General features: G+C 50.9%; 1 protein-coding gene and 1 non-coding gene across 3 annotated transcripts; both read right to left on the minus strand.

Moving 5' to 3' along the window:
* Window positions 1-4,924: 4,924 nt before the first annotated feature.
* On the minus strand, window positions 4,925-24,053 carry ABCD4 (ATP binding cassette subfamily D member 4). 2 transcript variants are annotated; one of them, XM_049770539.1, is made up of 19 exons: window positions 23,972-24,053; window positions 21,113-21,231; window positions 20,835-20,962; window positions 18,792-18,931; window positions 15,474-15,590; window positions 15,057-15,182; window positions 14,188-14,238; window positions 11,679-11,773; window positions 11,365-11,486; window positions 11,177-11,268; window positions 10,661-10,750; window positions 8,092-8,300; window positions 7,897-7,988; window positions 7,276-7,312; window positions 6,964-7,013; window positions 6,258-6,310; window positions 5,942-6,018; window positions 5,381-5,496; window positions 4,925-5,254 (listed from the first exon to the last, which is right to left on the minus strand). In XM_049770539.1, the coding sequence occupies exons 1-19, from the start codon at window positions 23,998-24,000 to the stop codon at window positions 5,186-5,188; spliced, it is 1,812 nt and encodes a 603-aa protein (XP_049626496.1). In that variant the 5' UTR covers window positions 24,001-24,053; the 3' UTR covers window positions 4,925-5,185. The 2 variants fall into 2 exon arrangements, with proteins under 2 accessions (XP_049626496.1, XP_049626498.1); XM_049770541.1 differs by lacking the exons at window positions 20,835-20,962; window positions 21,113-21,231; window positions 23,972-24,053 and having other exon boundaries at window positions 15,057-15,178; window positions 15,475-15,590; window positions 18,792-18,807.
* Window positions 16,669-16,794, minus strand: LOC126005321 (U4atac minor spliceosomal RNA). The gene has a single exon (XR_007494458.1). It is a non-coding gene; the product is annotated as a U4atac minor spliceosomal RNA (small nuclear RNA).

A 24,053-nucleotide genomic window follows, 5' to 3' on the forward strand; every position in this document is an offset into this window, starting at 1 on the left:
TGCAAACCTCAGCTGCCCCAGACCCTGCTCAGAGCTGCCCTTGGTGCCCTCAGTGACCACCTGCTCCTCAGCCCGGCCTGCTGCTGCAGCCACCTTCGAGGGGCCAGCCCAAGGCTCCATGCCAGGCCCTCAGCAAAACTCCAGTTGCTCCTTCCAGGAGGCCAAGCTGGGCTTCTGCTGTTTGAAGGTGCATTTCCTGCCCCCAGCTCGCCCTCAAAGTCCATAGTAACCCTGATAAGTCTGCCTGCTCCTGGCCCTCCTCTGACACTGACTTCCAAGATCCCCCTTAGGAACCTCTGTCCACACACACACGGTGCCAACCCTGCATGTGATCATGTACACAGCTGCGGTGGGCCAGGGCCTGTGGCCGGCAGACTCACGAAGGGTCATGTAAGGCTGGAGCTTGAGGCCAATTCCTTGCCCTGGGCCCTGGGCTCATGTTCTTCTAGGGGGGCAATGCTCCCTTCCTTGGGCTTCTCCAGTACTGCCAGATTGCATGTGTCCTGACATGGAGAACCCAGGCTAGCTATGCAAGGAACGCCAAAAGCACAGAGCTTGGCATAGCCTGCTGGCAGCCATCTGTGAGGAGCCAGGCACTATAGTTCCACAGCAGGGCATAATCCTAAGAGTGAAAAGGCTGCACTGAAAAATCCCACAGCTGGCGGCCAAGCTGGTGTGGGTTCAGGGATTGGGGGCTTCCCAGGTCTGCCCAGGAGAGAATCTGCCCATGCTTATGGCCACCCCTGCCCTGTTCCCCAATGTTTCCCTCTGTCATCCCACCCACCTCTGCAGGGAATCTCGGGCAAGAAGGCAGTGATTGGGGGTTCTGAGTCCAAACCGGAAGCTGATTTCTCCTCCCACCTGTGCACACTGCCGGCTTCCTGCCCCGTTCTTTGTCTTCGTCCCCCCACTGGTTTGAAGAGTTAGAGCAGAGCCCCGGGCTTGTAAATAATGTACAGAGAAGGAAACCAGATGTTGAATTATAGAACTGGACTAACTTCTAGGAATTCGAAAGCTGTGATTTCTGTGCCATTTTATGTAAAGATACAAGTAAGAATAAACAGGATGTGATATTGGCAGGGAGGGGTTCAGGAGTCCTTTGTGGCTGAAATGGTGTGTGTGTGTGTGTGTGTGTGTGTGTGTGTGTGTGTGTGTGTGTGTCTGGGGAACATAAGGGAACCCAAGGGGACTGAAGAGATAACACAGTGATAGGACATTTGTATTGCATGTAGCCGACCCAGGACAGACCAGGTTGGATTCCTGGCATCCCATATGGTCCCCTGAGATTGCCAGAAGTGATTTCTGAGCACAGAGCCAGGAGTAACCCATGAACATCGCCAGGTGTTTCCCAAAAATCAATCAATTAGTCAATAAAGAAGGGAACCTAGGGAGTCACATTTAAATTGAAATGATCAGTGTCCACTTTAAAAGTGAATCCAACAGCAGAGGCACGGAAGCTGACATCTGTCAGTCAAGACCCTCCTCCTTTGAGCCCTGAAGTTACCACCTCCATCCTCCCTGTTACCTCCCAAACAGAACACTTCCACCTTTCTGTAAGAAACTGCTCTTCACTCCTGGGAGAAGCCCACATCATCCCCATTTCCGGCTCTTTCCTGCTACTTGCTCATGGGTCCTGAGTATCTTACCTACAATACAAATACAACAGTGGCCGTGGGAGCAACCTGGGCAATTCAACAAACCCTTGCCAGCTCTTACCCGAGAGCCAGAGTACAGGAGAAATACACGAGAGTCCAGCATGGGAATGGGGTGACCCGAGGGAAAGAAGGAGGCCCCCACTCAGAGGTCAGAGTGGAACTCTGGGCTCAAGAAGCTCTTTAGCTGGTCTCATGCTGCCTGTGAGGAGTTGCGTTTTTGGAGGACAGGTGATTGGGGGTCCCTGAGATGAGCTAGGCTTATCAGTCACAGAGCCGGACAGCATAGGTGGAGGAGCTGCACTCTGTGGGGAAGGGAGAAATGCATGGAAGAGTCTAGCTTAGGGGTCTGGAGCAATAGTACAGTGGGTTGGGTGTTCACCTTGCAGGCTCCCATCTCAGCTTCCATCTTGGGCACCACACATGAGCCCTGTCAGGAGTGATCCCAGAGTACAGAGCATGAGCAGCGATGGGTATGGCCCCCCAAACAAACACAAATCCCTGAAATCCAACCCCACCAGGCTGCAACTCCCTCAAAAGTTCCAAGGCCCCTGGTAAACAGTCAAGAACTGTATAGTGTTTGATGATCACCTCCCAAGCCTTTGGTGGCTGGGGCTCCTTCCCCTCTGCTGGGGCTCTGTCTGACCAGCTTCCTGAAAATTACTGCCTCCCATCTCAACATCAGCTGTGTGCGTGGATTTGTTTCACTGGTTCTTCTAGCCCTACCCTCTATTTTTTTGGAGGGGAGGTCACACCTGACAGCGCTTAGGGGTTACTCCTGGCTGTGCTGAGAAATCGCTCCTGGCAGGCTCAGGGATTTGAATTGGTTCCATCCTGTATTGGCTGTGTGTAAGGCAAACGCATGCCTTTCTAACATCTCTATTCAAAAATGTCAGGGAAGGAGTGACTTAGGCAGAATAACCATGAACACAGTGAAAGCATTTCCTTCTCTTCTTTGTTCTGGCTGGTTGCAATTTAGCCAGAAGAATGGAAGTTCTCCCGTGGCATGCAAGCATGGAGGAAGCCCAACAGCCAGGCCTTCCCACAGGGGTTTGGGATAAACAGGGAGGAGAGGCTGGGAAGCAAGACTCCAGGACTCCAGCAGGTCTGTGTGAAAGCAGCACAGGCTTGGGAAAGTGTACAACCCCCCAAGTCACCAAGACCAAATGTGTTGTGATCCCAGATCTTCACAACAAGAACCCAAAGAGCATGATGGGGGAAAACTTTTCAAAAAATCATTAAAGGGGCCAGAGAGATAGCATGGAGATAAGGCGTTTGCCTTTCATACAAAAGGTCATTAGTTTGAATCCCGGCATCCCATGTGGTCCTCCGAGCCTGCCAGGAGCGATTTCTGAGTGTGGAGCCAGGAGTAACCCTGAGTGCTGCCGAGTGTGACCCAAAAACCAAAAAAAAAAAAAATCATTAAAGATTGAGGACCAGGGGCCGGAGAGATAGCATGGAGGTAAGGCGTTTGCCTTTCATGCAGGAGGTCATCGGTTTGAATCCCGGCGCCCCATATGGTACCCTGTGCCTGCCAGGAGCAATTTCTGAGCCTGGAGCCAGGAATAACCCCTGAGCACTGCCAGGTGTGACCCAAAAACCAAAAAAAAAAAAAAAAAAAAAAAAAAGATTGAGGACCAGAAAAATTTTGCATTGTACAGCAGGCAGGACACTTGCCTTGCAGGTGGCCCACCTTAGTGTGATCCTTGGTATTGCATATGGTTCCTTAAACCCTGCTGGAGTGAACCCTAAATACAGGCCCAGGAGCACAGCCAGTATGGCCCCCAAACAAGCAATCAACAAAATAATAATAAACTAACAACACAAAAATTAGAGTAGTGGTCTGGGGAGACTCAAACGGCTGTGTATGCTTTGCATTCAGGAGTCTCAGATACAGTCCCAGCACCATAAGGCCCCAAGCACTGAGGCAGAACACTGTGGCCCCTGGAAACAGGATTAAATGCAGATTTAATCTGAAGTTGCCGGAGCAATAGTGCAGTGGTAAGGCGTTCGAATCCTGGCATCCCATATGATCCCCCAAGTAACTCCTGAGAGCCACCAGGTGTGACCCAAAAACAAAAACAAACAAAAACAAAAGAAAACTTGCCTTGAATGTGTAAGGCCCTAGGTTCAATCACATACCTCCCTCCCTGCCTAGAGTATTTAGGATTTAGTATTAAGGACTAATAACTGATACTGGAGTTGTGTACAATAACAACTGTCCACCTTCTATGCTTTGGAGTTTTGTCTGTTCAGCTTGTTATTATTTAATATAAATTATATTTGAAAAATCTCAATCTTCGTTTAACTATCGGAAGAGGATTTATCTCCCTGGAGGTTAAGATTTAAAAAAAAAATGGACTAGGGGCCAGAGAGATAGCAAAGCAGTAGGGCATTTGCCTTGCACGCAGCCAATCCAGGATGGATGATGGTTTGAATTCCAGCATCCCTTATGGTTCCCTGAGCCTGCAAGGAGCAAGTTCTGAGTGCAGAGCCAGGAATAACCCCTGAGTGTCACTGTGTGTAACCCAAAACAAAACAAAAATGGAATGGGGAGATAGTTTAGAGTATACAGCCCCACCTCAGCCTGTTTAATCCCTGGTACTGCATGGTCCTCTAGCACTGCTGGGTACAGTCTTGGTGGTCTCCAGCACTGCTGAGGAGTCCCCCCCAGAAAGACAAGAAAAACAGATGAGCCCTAGAGGGTTGGGAACAGTTGGAAATGGAGTTGAAATGCAGCTCCCTGAAGGGAAGATCCCTGTATACAGAAGGTCCTAAATAAGGCCCTGAGCCAGAGCAGCACCACAGCTGGCAGGTGGACATTCTCCTTACACGCAGTGCATCTAGGTTTGATCCCCGGTCTCCCCTGGGGTCCCCTGAGCACAGAGCCAGGAGTGATTCATGAGCACGGTCAGGTGTGACCAAAAAGCAAAACCAAGAGGACCACAGTAGTAGTACAGTGGTAGGGTATTTGCCTTGCATGCGGCCGACCCAGAATGGACTCAGGTTTGATCCCTGGCATCCCATATGGTCTCCTGAGCTTGCTAGGAACAATTTCTGAGTGCAGAGCCAGGAATAACTCCTGAGCACTGACACTGGGTATAGCCCAACCCCCCCCCCAAAAAAAAAAACCTCCCAAACCAAACCAACAAATCCGGGAAAGACCATTCTATGTAGAGAAGGGTATAGCAGAAAAATAACTGTTTATTATTTTCCTTGTTAAAAAAGTTATAAAACGTATGAGGTCAGTTAAAGCCAAAAGTTTGTCAGCTCCATGCTCCACCGTCATTTCTTGTAGACCCTCGATTTGTGTACAGAGAAGTGCGGGTGTGCTTTTCCTCAGAAAGCACCGAGTGAGGTAATGTGAGAGATCAGCACTCTGGGTGATGGTGAACTCCACAGGCTCGCATGTTCCGGGGACCACCGCTGGTCACCGGGCTTCCTATGCAGGACCACTCGGGTCTCTGTCGGGGCCTGCCTACTTGTTCTGAGCTTGACTCTCCTTCCTTCCGGTGGTGAACGGCACCCTGGCTTTACTCCACTTTGATTCTGCTCAGTTCCCATCTTCCTTCTCCGTAGAGTTTCAGAAGCAGGGAGTGGAACTGGAGAGAAGCCACCAGGCCAGGGTCAGAAGCCCTGTACTGAGAATGTCTGTCAACCCCTACTTCACCCCAGCAGACAACTTCCTCCACCTGCTCCTCCCACAGGCCGGTCCTGAGTGCAGGTACCTTCTCGAGGCTGCGTCGGTGGCCCACGCTGACAAACGTCATGCCCAGCTGCTGGCCCAGGCGGTAGAGCTCGCCCTCGGCCTCCTCGGTGAGGGCGCTTGTGGCTTCGTCAAGCACTGAGGGCAGAGGCAAGAGGGGAGTTGAGTCCCGCCTCAGCTGCTCCTTCCACAACCACTGGGGAATCTAGAAGCTGCTCTGTGGGAGCCCCGCCCTAGGAAAAGGGACAGAGGGGCAGAAGGCTCGGCTGCACATAGGCACTTCCCGTCCTCCATAGGACAAACATCCCTCAGCCTCCTAGAGACAGATCCAGCCACTGCCCAGGGTGCCAGAGTCCAGGGAATATTTGGTCCATGGAAAAAGTCCTGTCCTGCCAGCCCTTGCCAGGCACTACTAGGGGTTCAGGTGGCATCAAATTGTGGGTCCTTTCCATGCTGGCTTCACTCACTATGGAGACTGACTCAACTGGAGGACACTCCAGGGTGGTCGCTCAGGGGCAGGGCCCCAGATGTCCTCACCTGCAGGGAACACAGAGGCTCCTGGCCCTGTCCTCCTTTTCCTCACCTGCATATTTGGGCTGAAGGTAAAAGAGTCGGGCAAATGACAGTCGCTGCATCTCCCCTGGGGACAGGACATCATACCTAACACAAGGGACAGAGAGAAATGGATGGTTTTTGTACCGACAGAGAATGGCCCCAGGATGTCCACACAGATTGAGGCCCAAACTCAGTCCCAGAGGCATACAACAGGTGCCCACGGGAACATAGAAAATTTGGACTTTGGGTTGGGATCAAGAGACAAACATCTCCTACCCTGGCCCCTGGAGTCCACTGTCTTCTCCAAGGGGGTCAGTACTGGAACACCCCAACCCATGTCTTACCAGTTCCAATCAACCGGCTGGTCCAGACCCTCTGTCCTGGCCACCAAGCTCGACTGCAATATACCCAGAGGGACCAACAGCCATGAGAGCCCAGCCTTGGCCCCTGGCCATCCTGAGAGACTGCAGCCTTTCACCCAACACCCAACATTGACCAATCTCCGCCCCGGAGGTTGGGGACAATCTCCCAAGAGAGAATGAGTGTCCCTGAAACTACTCTGTTTAGATCTGCTGGACTTTACTAGCAAGAAAAAAATCAGACTTAAGGCTGGGGAGAGAGAAAGAGCAACAGGCAGAGAGCTGACTTTGCATGCAGGAGACCTGGGTTCAATCCTTGAGCACCATCAGGAGTGACCTCCAAAAAGCAGAGCCAGGAAGAACTCATGAGTACTACCAAGTATGCTGCCTCCAAATCTCCAAAATAAACGAAAACAGCAAAAGGTAGACTTAGTCCTTTGTTTATTTTCTGGGCCAAACCGGAATTGTGCAAGGGTTACTCCTGGCTCTGCACTCAGGAATCATTCCCTCCTGGTGGCGCTCAGGGGACCATATGGGATGTCAGGGATCAAACCTCTGTTCTCGGCATTCAAGGCAAGTGCCCTGCCCACTGTATTATCAATGCTTAGCCCAAATGACCGTCTTACAGCTTTCAATTACACCCCCTGCAGTGATGCTACCATGTGGGCTTAGGGTCCTTGTTCCCACTTACCAGGCCTGCCAACTCCAAGAATCGCATGATCCTTTCATCATCAACAGAACCTGAAAAGACAGAGAGGCCTTCAAGAGTCAGCTCTTTGTGGGCATCAGGGCGACTGGGCCCAGCCTAGCAGGGGGCAAAGTTGGGCCAGACCTGGAAAGTGACAGATCACCTGGATGAACTTCCCTTCCTGCACTGTGGTCTCTCCTGGGAGAGGAGGGGAAGTCAGGAACTCCCCAAGCGCCAAATAGTGGAGAAAGGGGGGCATAGCCTGAGTGATCAGAGATAATGGAAAGGGAGGACAGGTCTGCAAAGACCACTCACCTGAGTCGGGGTAGATCTCCTTCAGTGGGTAGATGACCTGTCAGAACACAAACCAGAGAGCCTGAGCCCATGGCAGATGAGAAAGGGGTTGCATATGACCCACCTGCAAGCACCCCAGAAGGCAGGCCTCCCTGAATCCAAAAAATACTTGTAATATCCATCCTGTAACTTCACAGTGTAACTGCTCTCTGGGATTGCTCTGAGTACCAGGCTCAAACCAGGGATGCTAATAAAATGTTGTCGATTTTTTTCTTTTTTTTTTTTTGGTGTCAGGACCACACCCCTGCGGTGCTTAGGGTTCAGTCCTGGATAACACCAATAATACTGGATGTCAGGGACCAAACCTAGGTGAGTAGCATGCAAAGGCGGCTAGCTCCATACCCTCAGTATTATCTTTCAGGCCCTAAGATGTTCTTAGAGTTTGGCCATTCCTGGGCATGACACACTAGGTGGCAATCCCCACCTTCAGCCTAGTAGTGCTCTACGCTGAGAGCTAACATGCTGCACGCGCGTGTGTGTGTGTGTGCGCGTGCGTGCGTGTGTGGGCGTGCGTGTGTGTGTGTGTGTGTGTGTGTGTGTGTGTGTGTGTGTCCTATTTGGGGAGGGGCAGATCCCGCTGACCTGCTCCCGAAGGGTCCCGTCGGTGAAGAAGGGCTTCTGGGGCAGGAACATCACCCCGCGGGGCCCAAAGTCCGTCAGCATTTGCACCGAACCTGCAGATCCCCAGAAATCTCCACTGTGCATCTCCCTGAGACCACTCAGCCCTCTCCCGCACTAGAGACCGGGTACATGAAGGCTTGTCCGACTGGTCCTCACCCCGGGAGCTGGCCCAGAGGCCGCCCAGGACACGCAGCAGCGACGTCTTGCCAGTGCCTGTGTTGCCAGTGATAAGCAGGTTCTGGCCCTCGCAGATCTTCAGGCTCAGGTCCCGAATGAAGGGCTGCTCAGCCGAGGGGGCAGAGACGCAGACCCGATCCAGGAGGAAAGCTGTGTCTGCCGGTTCTGTGGCCGGCTCCCCTGGGACCCTGAGGGAGAGGGAACTGAGGACCTTTTCCTTGCAGGTGTCACCTCTGGGTGGTGACTAACTGACAGCTTCAAACATCAGGTTGAAGTCCCAATCCCTGGAACCTCGGAATATGACTGTGTTTGGAGACAGGAGGGCTTTAGAAATGATTGATGTGGTGCCGGAGAGATAGCATGGCAGTAAGGTGTTTGCCTTGCATGCAGAAGGACAGTGGTTCAAATCCCTGCGTCCCATAGGGTCCCCTGAGCTTGCCAGGGGCCATTTCTGAGCGTAGAGCCAGGAGTAAGCCCTGAGTGCTGCCAGGTGTGACCCAAAAACCAAAAACCAAAAAAAAAAAAAAAAAAGAAATGTTTGGTGTCCCTCATGCAACATAACTACTGGGTTTTTAAAAGCAGGGAGGGTTGACAGAGGGAAAGTATGGGGTACAGGACTGTCCTTGCATGTGGCCGATGCCAGCGATATTGCATGGTTGCCTGAGCAGAGAGGCCCATGGTGGTGGTGGTGGTGATGCCTGAGCATCACTGAGTATGGCCTGAAGATGGTGTAAAGATGGGTTAGAGCATAGGCCTTGCATTTGGGAGCCCAAATTTCTTTTTGAGGGGTGTTGGGGTTTAGCCAATCCAGTGGTGCTCAGGGCGGATGACTCCTGGCTCTGTGCTTTGAAATCAGTCCTAGCCGGCTTGGGACTATATGGAATACTAGGGATGGATCCAGGGTCAATCGCATGCAAGGCAAGGCAAATGCCCTACCCACTGTGCATAGGTGCCCTAGTACTGCTAAGAGTGACCCATAAAGTTAGGGCTGTGTAGCCCCAGGGCACTTCCTGACCGGCTTCCCCCAAAGCAAAAACAGTAAGAGGAGAGAGTAATCAGAGCAGTGCATGCAAGGACAGGCCTGGAGAGGACATGGAGAGCAGAGCCCCCTGCTGGCCACAGAGAGAGAGGCCTCCAGAAACACCAGCTATGTGGATACCAAGATCTTGGTCATTTTTTTCTTTTTTGCTTTGAGGTAACACTTAGCGTTTCTAGGGGCACCCTATCCCTATACTATAATAGCTCCACCAGCTGAATGAAAACACCAGTGTCTGTCTTGCCCCCCTGTGGAGTTTTGTTACAGCAGCCCCAGCAAACCCACATAGTAATGATGGGTGCCTGCTCAAGCCCTAGAGCCCCACAAATAACTACTAATCTGAGTTTCCAACCAGATGTTCTAAAAGGTGAAGAAACTGAGTCACAGAATGGTGAGGTCCAAGCAATATAAGAGCACGGAACAGATCAACAAATCTGGGAGGAAGGAGATGGGGGGCATTGATGGTGGGAATGTTGCACTGGTGAAGGGGGGTGTTCTTTTGGTGACTGAAGCCCAACTGTTCGTAATTACTGTGTTTAAATAAAACAAAAATAAATACAAAAAAATCCACAATATGCATGCAGACTAGAAACATTACAAAACTGTCACAGACACGCCTGCACACACGGACATGCCTGCAGACAGGGCTAGGTCCAATAAGGCCAAGGGAAGCCACAGGTCCCTCCAGGTCAGTACATGGCAGTCTGTTGGACTTGCGGGAGGCAGGGGGTACCATACCAATAAAATAAAATATTTAGCTTTTCGGCCACATCCAGCAGGGTTCAGGGTTTCACCTCTCCTGGTGGTGCTTAGGGGACTGTAAGAGATATGGGGGATCAAACCTGGGTGGGCTTCATTTAAGGTAAGCACCCTACCCGCTGTACTCTGATTCCTGCTCCTACCATGTTAGTTGTTTTTGTGCCACTCTGCAAGAGTCAGGAGCCACTTATTTCTTTTGTTTGCTTTTGTTTTTGAGTCATACCTAGCAACACTCAGGGGTTACTCCTGGCTCTCCACTCAGATATTGCTCCTGGCATGCTCGGGGGGGGGGGGGGGGGACCATATGGGATGCTGGGGATCAAACCTGGGTCTGACCCGGGTTGGCTGCATGCAAGGTAAATGCCCTACCACTCTGTTATTGCTCTGGTTCTAGGAGCCACTTCTAACTCAGTGTTGGGGTAGGGGGGTTGCTCCCAACAATGCTCAGGAGACCACACAAGGCTCTAAGGTGGGGGGGTCCCACCTGCAAAATCTGGCTCTTGCCTTTGGAGCCATCTCTCTGGACACCACTTGGGCTCCTGTTTCTCTTAGGCCAAGCAAGTTGGTGTGATTGCCTCCATCATGGGGACAGGGCAAGTGAACACGACACCAGAAGAGCCTCACTTCACTCATGGGATAATTCAGTGTCCACCTCCCACTTCTGGCTCTCTACAGCCTGCCAAGAGGGCAGGCTTTGGGCCACTTAGCTCCCCAGTCCTGTGCTCGCCCCATGCCACTGCTCATTGGACTCACAGGTCGAAGTCCCACTTGCTTTTGTCTGGGATCTCCTCGCCTTGTGACTTCTGAGCCATGGCCAGCAGTGTCTCTTGAAGCTCCCCAATCCTGGGCAAGAAGGGAAAGAAAGCCTGAGGGGATGGATTTAGGGGCATATCAGGGCCTGGGGATGGTAAAGCACCTCCCAGTTCTTATTTTTTTGTTTTTGGGCCACACCCTGTGACACTCAGGGGTTATTCCAGGCTCTGAAATCGCACCTGGCAGGCACAGGGAACCATATGGGATGCTGGGGATCGAGCCCGGGTACATCCTGGGTCTACGTGCAAGGCAAACACCCTATTGCTATGCTATTACTCTGGCCCCTCAGTTCTTTGCTTTTAAGTTTGTGAGGAGAGTTGTTCCCATCCATGTGAGAGTTGTGCTTCGTTCATATAGAATGGTGGTTTCCGTCCATGGGGGGAGAGCTGTGTTCCAGTTTTCGAGTAGCAACTTCTCCAGAACTGCCTGTTCTGTGCCCTTAGCATGCAGTCTTACCTGTGTGTGTAGCCAGCCACATCGGAGAGCGTGGTGGACAGGTCAATGAGTCCGGTGAAGCAGCTGATGAGGTAGATGCAGACAAAGGCATTCTGGACAGGAGAGAATAGGGGACAGAGTGGTCTCTGCTGGCCAGGGGAAAGCAGGAAGCAGAGCAGGTGGGCAAACTGCAAGAGAAGGAGGCTCACCTTGCTGACCAGGGTGCTGAGCTCTGTGGGGCTCAGGTCCCCGTAGATGCCACTGAAAATGGGAATGGCGATCACCACATAACTCAGGATGCTGCCCAGGTAGTCAAAGGTGTTGATGCCAACTGTGGGGGAGAGACTGGCTGAGCCCTGGAACCATGCCTGTGTTTGGATGGAGCTGCAGGGCACATCCCCCGGAACTTCAGAGCATAGGCAGGGCTGTCCCCCTAGTTAACCCATGGGAACATGGGTCAGCATAGGGAGGAGTGAGTAGGGATGGTGGGTCCTCGCCCTGCCGCAGGGGTCCTGCTACCTACTGTACAGCCAGAGTTCCTTGGCCATCAGCTGTCTCTGGGTCTGAAGGAGCATCTGTAGCCTTCGATCAGTCCTCATGTGCTCTACATGCCCAGCTCTGAAAGAAAGACTGGCATGTTTGGGAGGTCTGGGGAGCCTTGGGTCATGGGCATCTTTGGTCTCTCAGTATACCATCTTTTAGTCCATCAAAACGACACCCTTCATCCCAAAATACTTTCTGCTTAGACCACCCTCTCACTGTTTTGCTTATCCAACCTCCTCATGAATGAACACAGATTGAGCTGACCTTGTTCAGCTCCTGGCTCTGCCCAGTTACTGCCCCAATGAGGAGGCAGAGGGATGGCACAGTGGGTAGGGTGCCTGCCTTACACGCAGTCACCCAGGTTTGATTATTGGCATACCATAGGGTCCCCCGAGCCCCAACAGGATTAACCTCTGAATGTAGAGCCAGAGGTAAGCCTGAGCACCACTTGGCGTGGCCCCAAAACAAAACACTAAAACAATCAGCTTCCTCGCCTGTAAAAAGGAGCCAATCATACTCATGCTACAAGTAAAGAGTCAGAATTCCCGAACCTAAAATGTCAGGCCTATGAAGAATGCTGGCCTACAGTAACCTACCCTCGGAGATGAAGTACGCCTGGTGACAGGCTCTGTGCTAAGTGACAGCTGAAGGGGAGGGTGACATAGCCACTGGCGAGGAGGTACTCTTATTTTTTTGTTTTCATTTTTAGTTTTGGGCCTTGCCCAGCTGTACTAAGGGTTTACTCCTATACTAAGGGTTTACATTAGGGTTTAGTCCTGGTTTACTCTGAGCTTAGGGATCACTCCTGTTGTGGCTTAGAGGACCATATGGAGCTATAGGGATGAATTGAGCGTCCCACATGCAAGGCAATGCCCCACTGTACTATCTCTCAGGCCCCAAGATGCTACCGTACAGGGCCTAAGGAGGATGCAGTGCAGCCTTGTCTGGAGTAGAGAAAGTGTCAGCAAGGGATGTCTCTGTGTATGTGTGTGTGTGTGCGTGTGTGTGTGCGTGTGCGTGTGTACGTGTGTGTGCGTGCGTGTGTGTGTGTGTGTGTGTGTGTGTGTGTGTGTGTGTTTCAGAATTATGGTTTGTGGCCATTGCAAAAGTTCCTAGGTAATGACTTGGACTTTAAGGATGGGAAGAAGCTATCCAGGTCAAAAGAAAAAAATGCAGAGGGGGACAGAAGGGGACATTTCAGGTCTTGCACAGTGTCAGAGAGCCCACAGGAGAGCCCATTTGGAGCTCCACAAACCAGTCATTTTCCACTACCCGAAGTCTCATGAACAGAAAAAGCTACAGGCCAGCCCTACTAGACACACCATCAAACCCAGCAGGGAGACTCCTATTGGCGCCCTCAAGTAGTGGCAAGTATCAACTGCTGCAGGGGCTAAAAAGCCAAGGTTCCATCCAGGGAGCCTGGATTTCTCCCCATTACTTGGGCAAGTGACGAAGGGACAAGCTTCCATTCTTTTGTTTGCTTTTGTTTTGGGGGCACACCCAGATGGTACTCAGGGGTCAGTCCTGGCAGGTTTGGGAACCATAAAGGATGCTAGGGATCAAACCCAAGTTGGCTACATGTAAGGAAAAAGCCCTAACCACTGTACAATCTCCTCTGGCCCCCAAGCTCCCATTCTTTTTGTTGTTGTTGTTGTTTGATTTTTGGGTCACACCAGCAGTGCTCAGGGATTAGTCCTGGCTCTATGCTCAGAAATCGCCCCTGGCAGGCACAGGGGACCATATGGGATGCCAGGATTCGAACCACTATCCTTCTACATGAAAGGCAAACGCGTTACCTCCATGCTATCTTTCCGACCCCAAGCTCCCATTCTTTAAAGCTCTAGTTCGAGTACAAGGCTTCAGGGAGACAGATATAGAGTTGTTCTTGGCTTCCGGGAAACAGACACAGAGTTGTGTCTTGGCCAGGGAAGGAATGAGATTTCACAATGTTGCTGTAGAAGCCTGACACTTGGCCTCAGAGGGGCGAGGTCTCCTGATTTCCTAAAATGTCAGTTATCTCCTGTGTCAGAGATAAATGGGCAGCCTTGGACCCCACAGGGACAGATGTCCATTTTACAGGCAAAAACCAAACAAACAAAAACAGACCAAATGGGGACGAAGTGGTGGCGCTAGAGGTAAGGTGTCTGCCTTGCAAGAGATAGCCTAGGACGGACCACGGTTCGATCCCTGGCATCCCACATGGTCCCCCAAGCCAGGAGTGATTTTTGAGCACACAGCCTGAGCGTCACCAGGTGTGGCCCAAAAAAACCAAACCAAACCAAACTAAAACAAAACCACAGATCAGAGGCAAAGCCATACAGCACCAGTGAAGAAAGAAAGAAGCCTTTACCCATTTCATCCTTGGAAAAGACAATCTTGCCCCTTGCTATGGCCTCAGAAGCAAGACCCTAAATTAAGAAGGACAATGAGGAGGACAGAGAGTGGTGGAAGGACAGAGAGTGGTGGAAGAGGGAGGAGCCCACACTCACCGATAAAAGGCAGCAGGCTCGGCATTCACACGGATCTGCATGTGCTTGAACCTGTTTGGGCCCAAAAGAAATGTGTATGGACTCAGAGCAGCCCCATCCCTTCTTTCAGAGCCTCAGATCACAAAGTCTTCAGGAGCCTTCAACTTGGGATCACCCCTTCCCTCAGGGAGTAGCACATTCCCACTTTCTCCTCCTCAGGGTCACAGGGCACGGACCACGGCATTAGGTGGATCTGAAGCACATGGTGGGGAGGGAAGCAAGGGATGTTGATGAGGGTCTACCATAGTGAGGACTCCTGACAGTTCTCCTGACAGCCAGGAGGCCCCTTCAGAGCTATGATGGCATTGCTATGATATGGCATGATTAGACTCTGGTCATATGCCTTCAGCTAGTGCCTGACACAGGTGGGATTTGAACTAGTTTATTTTGTGTTGCTTTTGGACCACACTCGGCAGGCAATACTCAGGGCTTACTCTTGGCTCTGTGCTCAGTGATCACTCCTGGTGGTACTCGGAGAACCCATTGGGATGTAGAAAATCAAACTCCTAAGGTCTCGATGGTGAACCTATGGCGAAGGCCTTGCAGCTACATGGGAAGGTCTGCAATTAAGATAGCTGCGCGTGCCGCATAGTTTTTAGATACTAAAATCTTGTTATTAAGGTTTGATGGACGTGCTGGCATTTTTGAGGAAATTCTTTGGTTTTGTGCGGCAGTTTGGGCACTCGGGCTCATAAAGGTTAGCCATCACTGTGCTAGGGCAACTGCCCTAACCTCTGTACTCTCCTCAGTCCCTGAAGTAGACAGTCTTAATCCAGGGGCTATTCCTTAGTGGGTAGGGCCAGTCTGGAAATCTCAAGCAACAGACACACCTAAAATCCCCCTCCAGCTTCTCCTGCTGCACCAGCTTGGCCACAATGGGCCCCATCAGCATTCTGTTCACTATGGTCCCCAGGATGAAATACCCGAAGATGCTCACAGGCCCAAACCAGCCAGTGCTGAAAGACAGAGAGGACGAAGTCAACATGACCCAGACCCCATGCCCTGTGGACCAGCCCAGCCTGCTGCATCACACCTGCTCCTGCCAGGGGGCATGTGGCATCCACTCAGTATCAGGGCACCAGGATCCCCATGTAAGGAACCACCAGTCACCGAGGGAAGGCAAGCTCCAAGGAGAGCAGGTAGGAGGAGGGAAAGCTGATGCTTCTCGAACCCGACCTGGGAGAGCTGATCGCAGGGGACTGGCGGAAGCTCTGGGAGTCTTGGGGTGGGGTAGGGGGAGGTGTCACCTCTGGAAGCACTGGTAGGTGTAGTAGAGCAGGGTGAAGGGAGAGATGAGCAGCTTGCTGGCCATGCTGCTGAGCTGCCGGCAGAACCGCTCCACGTCCTGGCTGATGCGCTGGTCCCTGAGGCCAAGATGCAGAATTGGAGCAGCTCAGCAACCCTTATTCTCACCTTGCCTTTCAGTGCTGCCAGAAAGACAAGATCAGACAAGGGCTCCCTGCTCTCCCTAGGAGCATGGAGACCCCAGGGCCCTAGGGATAGGTTCTGGAGCCTCAGTTTACCCCTCAGTAGAAATAGTCACAGAATGGCTGGTGTCCAGGGCCAAAATCAAATAAGAAAGTAAGGGGATGGGCCGGAGAGATAGCACAGCGGTAGGACGTTTGCCTTGCATATAGCTGATCCAGGATCGACGTGGTTTGAATCCCGGCATCCCATATGATCCCCTGAGCCTGCCAGGAATCATTTCTGAGTGCAGAGGCAGGAGTAATCCCTGAGCACTGCTGGATGTGACCCCCACCCCAATAAATAAAGAACATGAGGGGAGATGAACTGTTACTATAAATAATTGGGAAGATAGCCCCCTTTTCCCATTCCTTTGGACCCTCTTTACAAGCCAAGGCCTGCTTCCATTTTAGCTTCAGTCGCTGTGACACTTTGAGAGACACGATGTACGGAAGTAGCCTAGACCTTAAGCTAGGAAGCAGCCACTTTGGGGCCAGGGAGAGAGCTCGACAAGTAGAACAATGTCTACATTAGATCCACACAATCTATGGGCTGAGCAAGCTGGGTGTAACCTCTATTAAAACGAAAGAGAGAGTACATGGGTTAAAGCACTGGCCTTGTATGTGGCTCACCCAGATTTAATCCCTGGCACCAATATGGGTCTCTTTAGGCCAGAGTGATAGCACAGCAGGTGGGGCAATTATCTTGCACATGGCTGACCTGGGTTGGATCTCCGGGATCCCATATGGTCCCTCTAGCCTATGGGAGTGATTTTTTTTTTCTTTTTTAAGGGGGGGGGGTATTTCTTTCTTCGCAGGGGTGGGGGTACGTCAGAAAATAACTGAGAAGCAGCGCAGTAAAGAAACGAATCACAGAATTCAGCGCCATCTACTGGTAAAAATGGCAGACAGCACATCTCCGGCTCGAGATCTACTTTAAGTTTACATGTTGTAGAAAAGAGGGGGGGTTTCATGGTACTTTTCCAAAAATTGCACCAAGATAAAGCAGAGCTCTAGCTGATGCCAATGTGTTGTTTAGGCATTAGCAGTACTGTCCTCACTAGACGTTCATTGGACAGTAGTGCAACCCCAGGAGAAGGATGGCTGTGATTTTTTGTTTTGTTTTGTTTTGTTTTTGGGTCAGATCCGGCAGCACTCAGGGGTTATTCCTGGCTCTACACTCAGAAATTGCTCCTGGCAGGTTCGGGGGACCATATGGGATGCCAGGATCCAAACCACCGTTCTTCTGCATGCAAGGCAAATGCCTTACCTCCATGCTATCTCTCCGGCCCCGGGAGTGATTTGTTTTTTGTTTTGTTTTTTTGGGGGTCACACCAGGCAGTGCTCAGGGGTTACTCCTGGCTCTGTGCTCAGAAATTACACCTGGCAGGCTCGGGGGACCATGTGGGATGCTGGGGATCGAACCACCCTCTCCTGGGCTGGCTGCATGCAAGGCAAATGCCCTACTGCTGTGCTATCTCTCCATATGGGAGTGATTTTTTAGCACAGAGCCATTGAGTGCCATTGGGTGTGGCCTCCAAAAAACAAAACAAAACAAAAAGCACCATCAGGAGTGATTCTTGAATGTAGAACCAGGAGTAGCCCTAAGCACTGCCAGGTGTAGTCCAAAACAAAAAACAAAAAACCAAAAAACCCAAACCAAGTCAAGACAAAACAAAACAGAACAGAGGATGGAGAGATAGCAGAGGAGCCAGAGCAGGTTCAATCCCAGCACCACAAAGGGTCCTCACAGCTTTACTGGCATAGCCCTGGAGGCCTGGGAAATCCCAGCAATGAGTGCTCGAGATGCACCATCATGTCCTAAGTCCTGGTTCACCCAGAACCTCTGGGAAGAGGTTCCTAGGCCCCTCAGCACCTCTTAGAAGTCTGTGCATCCCCACTACCACCACCCTCAAATTAAACAAACAAAACCACAGTAGCCTCCCAGGACATCTGCTGTAAAACTAAGCTTGAGGGGCCAGAGTGATAGCACAGCAGTAGGGCATTTGCCTTGCACATGGCAGACCTGGGACAAACCCAGGTTCCATTCCTGGCATCCCATATGATCCCCCGAGCCTGCCAGGAGCGATTTGTGAGTGCAGAGCTAGGTGTAACCCCTGAGCCCCGCAGCCAAGTGTGGCCCACAAACAAACAACCATGACAACAACAAAAATTGAGCTTGAGAGGAGGAAAGGTCTTTCTTGGGGGAAGCTAGTGAAAGTGGGGAGCACGTCTGAGCCACCGCATCTCAGGGTACATGGAAGATGGAAACAAGCCAATGGTTCATAGTCTGAGTTTCAGCATCCTCCGGAGAAATAGCAAAACCTGGCAACATGAGGTGTTGGCTTGCTGGTAGCCAGGTCCTCTGTGGACAGATGAAGAAATGTGCTTCCATTTTATGGAAAGACATAGTAGGGCTTGGGGACTCGAAAGCATTAAAATACGAGGTAAAAAAAAATAGGAGGTAATATGGGGCCGGAGAGATAGCACAGTAGTAGGGTGTGCACGCCTCGCACTCGGTGAGGACAGACCTTGGTTCTATCCCAGGGGTCCTATATGGTCCCCGAGCCAGGAGCAATTTCTGAGCGCAGTGCCAGGAGTAACCCCTGAGTGTTAATGGGTGTGGCCCAAAAACCAAAACCAAACAAAAAAAAGGAAGTAACAATCCTTGGCTGATCCCTGTTTGAGAGCTGTTTTATATTGTGATTATGTTTTGGGGGGGAGTAATTACCCCCAGTAGTGCTTGCTGGGTGGGTAGGTGGGGGACACTACGTGGTGCTGGGAACAGAATCTGGGCTTCCTCCACATGAAGCGTGTGCTCAGCTCTCACACCCACACAAGAGCAGTCATTTTGTTTATCGGTGCACAGGACAGAGCCCTGGAGCCCTAGTCAGCTGCGTGCAAGACAAATGCCCTACCTTTTGGACTGTCACTCTATACCTGGTTTTCTAACTTTTTCTAAACAAGGACACTTTCCCCAAGGGATCCTGATTTAGAAGCCCCAAATATGAAGTGGAGAAAGAAAAGGGCCTGCTCCCCTGTGTGAGCTGCCTGGTGGGCTGGGATCAGGTGGAGGCAGCAAGGATGGACAGAGGTACCTACGGGTTATCGATATCATCCCGCAGGACATTGAGAGTGTAGTAGACGCGGCCCCGGAAGTAGAGGCGGTGGAGGTGCTCGGTGAGGTCCTTCCTCCAGCTGACATACAGCAGGTTGCAGGTGAACTGGTCAAAGCTCTTCAGCTGTGTAAGGAGGAGGCAGGAAGGAAATGGAGGGTGCATAGGAGTGGGGAGACTGTGACCTGTTGGGGCTGGCAGCATCCCAGCCCACTTGGGTTGCCTTTCATGCACTCAGTACCTCTGCTTGTTGAAAGCATCATGTCAGGGGACCTGGATGTAGGATAGGGGCAGAGCTATCTGCCTCGTGAATGTGGGTTTAATCTCTAGTGTCACAGAAATAAATAAGGCATCAAGTTATGGGACTACTCTTACCCTCTGTGGGCTTTTTTTTTTTTGGTTTTTGGGTTACACTTGGCAGTGCTCAGGGGTTACTCCTGGCTCTACGCTCAGAAATCACCCCTGGCAGACTTGGGAGACCATATGGGATGCCAGGATTTGAACCACCGACCTTCTGCATGCAAGGCAAACATCCTACCTCCATGCTATCTCTCGGGTCCCTGTTTTGCCTTTTTTTTTTTGAGGCCCACACACCCAGAACTGCTCAGAGTTTGCTCCTGACTTTGTGCTCAGGGATCATTCCTGGTGAGGCTCAGGGGACCGTATGGAATGCCGGGGATAGAAGCAAGGCTGACCATGACCAAGGCAAGTGCTCTATCCACTGTGTTATTTCTCTGGTTCTTCAACTTAAAAAAATAATTTTGCAGGACTGGAGCAGTAGGACTGTGGGTATGGCATTTAACTTGCACATGGCAGTCTTGGGTTAATTCTCAGCAGCCCGTATGGTCCCCTGAGCACTGCCAAGTGATCCTTAAGTGTGGAACCAGGAGTGATCCCTGAGCAGCATTGGATATGACAGGAAGGAAGGAAGGAAAGAAGGAAGGAAGGAAGGAAGGAAGGAAGGAAGGAAAGAAGGAAGGAAGGAAGGAAGGAAGGAAGGAAGGAAGGAAGGAAGGAAAGAAGGAAGGGAGGAAGGGAGAAAGGGAGAAAGGGAGGGAGGAAAGGAGAAATGGAGGGAGGGAGGAAGGGAGGAAGGGAGAAAGGGAGGGAGGAAAGGAGAAAGGGAGGGAGGGAGGGAGGGAAGGAAAAGGAAGGAAGGAAGGAAGGTAGAAAGAAAGAAGGAGAGAGAAAGAAAGGAAGTAAGAAAGAGAAATAAAAAAGAAAGAATAAGAAAGAAATAAAGAAAGAAGAAAGAAAGAAAGAAAGAAAGAAAAAGAAGGAAAGAAAGAAGAAAGAAAGAAAGAAAGAGGGAGAGAGGAAAGGAGGAAGGAAGGAAGGAAGGAAGGGAGGGAGGGAGGGAGGGAGGGAGGAAGGAAGGAAGGAAGGAAGGAAGGAAGGAAGGAAGGAAGGAAGGAAGGAAGGAAGGAAGGAAGGAAGGAAGGAAGGAAGGAAGGAAGGAAGGAAGGAAGGAAGACATAGAACCTGAGAAGGGGCAATGCAGGTCAGAGCCCTTACTGCAGCCTCTGGGAAATCACACAACCTCCCAGCCATGCAAGGATTCTAGCACTTACAGGGAAAGAAGGTGGCAAACTCCCATCATGCAGAAAAATGCAGAGAAAGGTCAGAGTCTGTGGGAGGTAGAAGGAAGGAAGAGAAGCATCTGGGAGTGAGGCCAGGAGATCAGACAGCAGCAGACAGAGGCCCCAGACTTGGCTGCACAGCCCAGTGTAAGGAGCTCTAATCCATGCAGCAAGAGTTCTGGGAATGGAAGGGGCAACACTGGCTTCTGCTAGTGCTTAATGAACCAGAATTTCATGTCAACTTTCAAGGAGCTCCCAAGAGTTGAGGAAAGGGCCCCAACTGGCCCTACAGTAAGACAAAAAACCTGGCCTGGCCCCTCACTGCCAGTTCTTGGAAAAGAGAGACTTAAGACTCCTACCCCTACAGTTCCTGCTTCCTGGTGGTTAAGCCCCATGGGGCACTTCCTTTACACTAGGCTGAAGGACAAGAATTGGGAAGAAGAACTTACCATGGAGTTGAGGACAATGAGTGTGACGGCCAGGAGTGTCAGGCTCTTAAACCCTGCCAGGTCTTTGCTTCCCAGGACCCCATAGTACTGGCTGGGGATCAGGCCGACCTGGTAGACCACCAGTTGTTCTGTGGGAGGGAGGGGAGTGAGAAGGAAATGTTGAAGGGTAAGGAAGGAGCAGGAACATTTTCTCCTGGCACATCACTACTCCCCAGAGATCTGAAAGGCCCCACAGAAAGCCGGGGTGCCTGTCCCTTCCAGACATGAATCACACTCACCCAGGAGGGCCACGCACAAAAGGGTCAGGAACATCAGGACATTCTGGGATGACCAAGAGGGAAACAAGACCTTCTGTATCTGCAGAAACCGCTGGAGAAACAGCAAATCCAGCCTGGGCCTGCAGAAGGGAAGCGTGACAAGCAGAGAGAAGTGTAAAAGCAGTCACCAAGCTTAGGTGCATTGTTCTGGGGGCCCAGACCCTGTGAAAGAATGAACAAGGTGGGGGACTGGAGTGATAGCACAGTGGGCAGGGCGTTTGCTTTGTACATGGCCTACCCAGGTTCCATCACCGGCATCCCATATGGTCCCCTGAACCTGCCAAGATCGACTTTTTGAGCACAGAGCTAGGAATAACCCGAGTGCCACCAGGTGTGACCTCCCACCCCCCACAAAAGAATGAACAAGATGGCTGGCTGGGAACCAACCAGATAGGATTGAAATCCTTTAACCTGGTAAATGCTGGGAAAGGTTATCTACTAACTTACAGTAAATGTATTGTCAATAATGGAGCTGGGGAAGTGTGTCCCACTCATTGAGTACAGCTGAAAAGAATCCTGAGCACTGATAAGGGAGCAGCCCCCAAGCCCTGCAGTCATGACCCAAGAACCAAAACCCAAGATCTGAAACCAGGGGATGGAGCAATAGTACAGTGGGCAGGGCACTTGCCTTATACACGGCCAACCTGGGTTCAATCTCTGGTATCCCGTATAGTACCCTGAGCACAGCCAGGAGTGATCGCTAAATGCAGAGCAGGAGTAACCTCTGAGCATTTATGGGTGTGGCCCAAAACCCAAACCCAAAACTCAAACCAAACATAAAACCAAAATTTTCTTCCTCAGTGAAGAAACTTTAGTAACTTGTTCTTTATGAAACTTCACTTTGTCACATATTTTTAAGGTCCTGGCTAATGTAAAAACAACAACAACAAAAAGCATCAGGCAAATGATTGATGGTGAAGAGACTAAATGGTCATTATTGCATAATGACATGATCATTTACACAAGAAACACAATAAGTCAATAAACAAAATGTTAGAAGTGGGGTCCAGAGTGATGACCAAGCAGGCAGGGAGGATACTTACTTGCCTTGCAAATGGCTGACCTAGGTCTAATCTCCAGCATCCCATATGGCCCTGGAGCACCAGTGCAAAGCCAAAAGTAACCCTGAACATTGCTGGGTATTGCTCCCAAACTAAATAAATAAACAAACTGGGGTTAAGGCACTTTCCTTGGGTAGGGTTTACCCAGGTTCAATTCCTGGTACTGCATTTGGTCCCAAGCACTGCCAAGGGTGATATCTGAACACAGTAAGCCCTGAGCAAAGCCAGATGTGGTCCAAAAAACAAACAAAAACATATGATCATAAAAACCTAATATTTTTCTTTTTTTTTTGTTTTTGGGTCACACCTGGCAGTGCTCACGGGTTGCTCCTGGCAGGCTCAGGGGACCATATGGGATGCCGGGATTCGAATCACTGACCTTCCACATGCAAGGCAAACGCCTTTCCTCCATGCTATCTCTCCGGCCCCTAATATTTTTCTTTATTTATGCACCACGATTACATATGATTGTAGTTGGGTTGCAGTCATAAAAAGAACACCCCCCGCTCTACCAGTACAATATTCCCACCACCAATAAAAATTTACAATAGGGAGGGGCCAGAATGATAGCACAGCGGTAGGGCGTTTGCCTTGCACATGACTGCCCAGGACAAACCTGGGTTCAATCCCTAGTGTCCCATATAGTCCCTCGAGCCAGGAGCGATTTCTGAGTGCATAGCCAGGAGTAACCCCTGAGTGCCTCTCTCTCTGTCTAAGGAAATACACAGATAAAATGAGGGTGTAAATCAGTGTTCTTGGATCTTTCTTGTTTGTCTGTTTGTTTGTTTGTTTTTGGGCCATACCGGTGACACTCAGGGGTTACTCCTGGCTATGTGCTCAGAAATTGCTCCTGGATCGGGGGATCATATGGGACGCCGGGAATTGAACCAAGGTCTGTGCAAGGTCAGACGCGTGCAAGGCAAATGCCTTACTGCTGCACCACCGCTCTGGCCCTATTCTTGGATCTTTTTATACTCATGATGGGCACCCAGTTGGAGACCATGGCTCTTTACTACCACTTAAGTAGCACCTCAGGGCTCCAAGGTGAAGAAGATAGAAAATTATTTGAGTTGACCCCCTGCACACAACATGGGTCTGGGGTTAGCACAACAGTCTTGTATGGGTGAGTTCCTGCAAAACAAACTAACAAAAAAACATTGAATAAGGGACTAGAGCTATAGCACAGTGGTAGGGCCTTGCACACAGCAGACGCTGGAATTCCCTGGGTTGGATCCCGGCATCCCATATGATCCCCAGAGCCTGCCAGGAGCAACCCCTGAACACCGGGTGTGGCCCAAAACAGGGGGGGTGAGGTGAGAGAGAGAGAGAGAGAGAGAGAGAGAGAGAGAGAGAGAGAGAGAATCAAAGCTGGTCTCTGAGAAGGGCAGTGCAGTGAGAATAGAAAACACAACAACCAAAAAACAAAACAAAACAAAACACCAAAACAAGAGATTTACACAGGACCACAGTGGGCCAAGAATGCAAAGGGATCCCTAACCCAAAACTGTGCACTTAAGGTACACACTGACACACAAACGCACACACAGCTATCCACCCATTCACCACTCAAACAGACACACAAGTACACAAACAGACACACAACCACACACACATACATACATACACACTTGGGTGCAAAACCAGTGGGCACAGGGCAGAACACACACACACACACACACACACACACACACACAAAACCAGTGGGCACAGGGCAGAAGACCCCGTGTGCTGCGGCCGTCCTCCCAGCCTCCCTGCTCACCTGGCCCCAGCCCGAGAGGGGACTGCCATGGCCCCTGCTCGCTCCCCCAGCTGGCTCGGGCAGAGTCCAGGAGGAGCAGGAG

The sequence above is a fragment of the Suncus etruscus genome, chromosome 3, assembly GCF_024139225.1.
Source record: "Suncus etruscus isolate mSunEtr1 chromosome 3, mSunEtr1.pri.cur, whole genome shotgun sequence".
Taxonomy (NCBI): domain Eukaryota; kingdom Metazoa; phylum Chordata; class Mammalia; order Eulipotyphla; family Soricidae; genus Suncus; species Suncus etruscus.

What these genes read in the sequence shown, in the direction of transcription:
- ABCD4 (XM_049770539.1), bottom strand. Translation starts at nt 24,000, where the DNA reads ATGGCAGTCCCCTCTCGGGCTGGGGCCAG. An exon ending in CAAGGAACTCTGGCTGTACA is followed by an intron (nt 11,487 to 11,678) that starts GTAGGTAGCAGG and finishes TCTCCCCCACAG; the next exon opens with TTGGCATCAACACCTTTGAC. An exon ending in CAGCCGGTTGATTGGAACTG is followed by an intron (nt 6,019 to 6,257) that starts GTAAGACATGGG and finishes CCCTTGTGTTAG; the next exon opens with GTATGATGTCCTGTCCCCAG.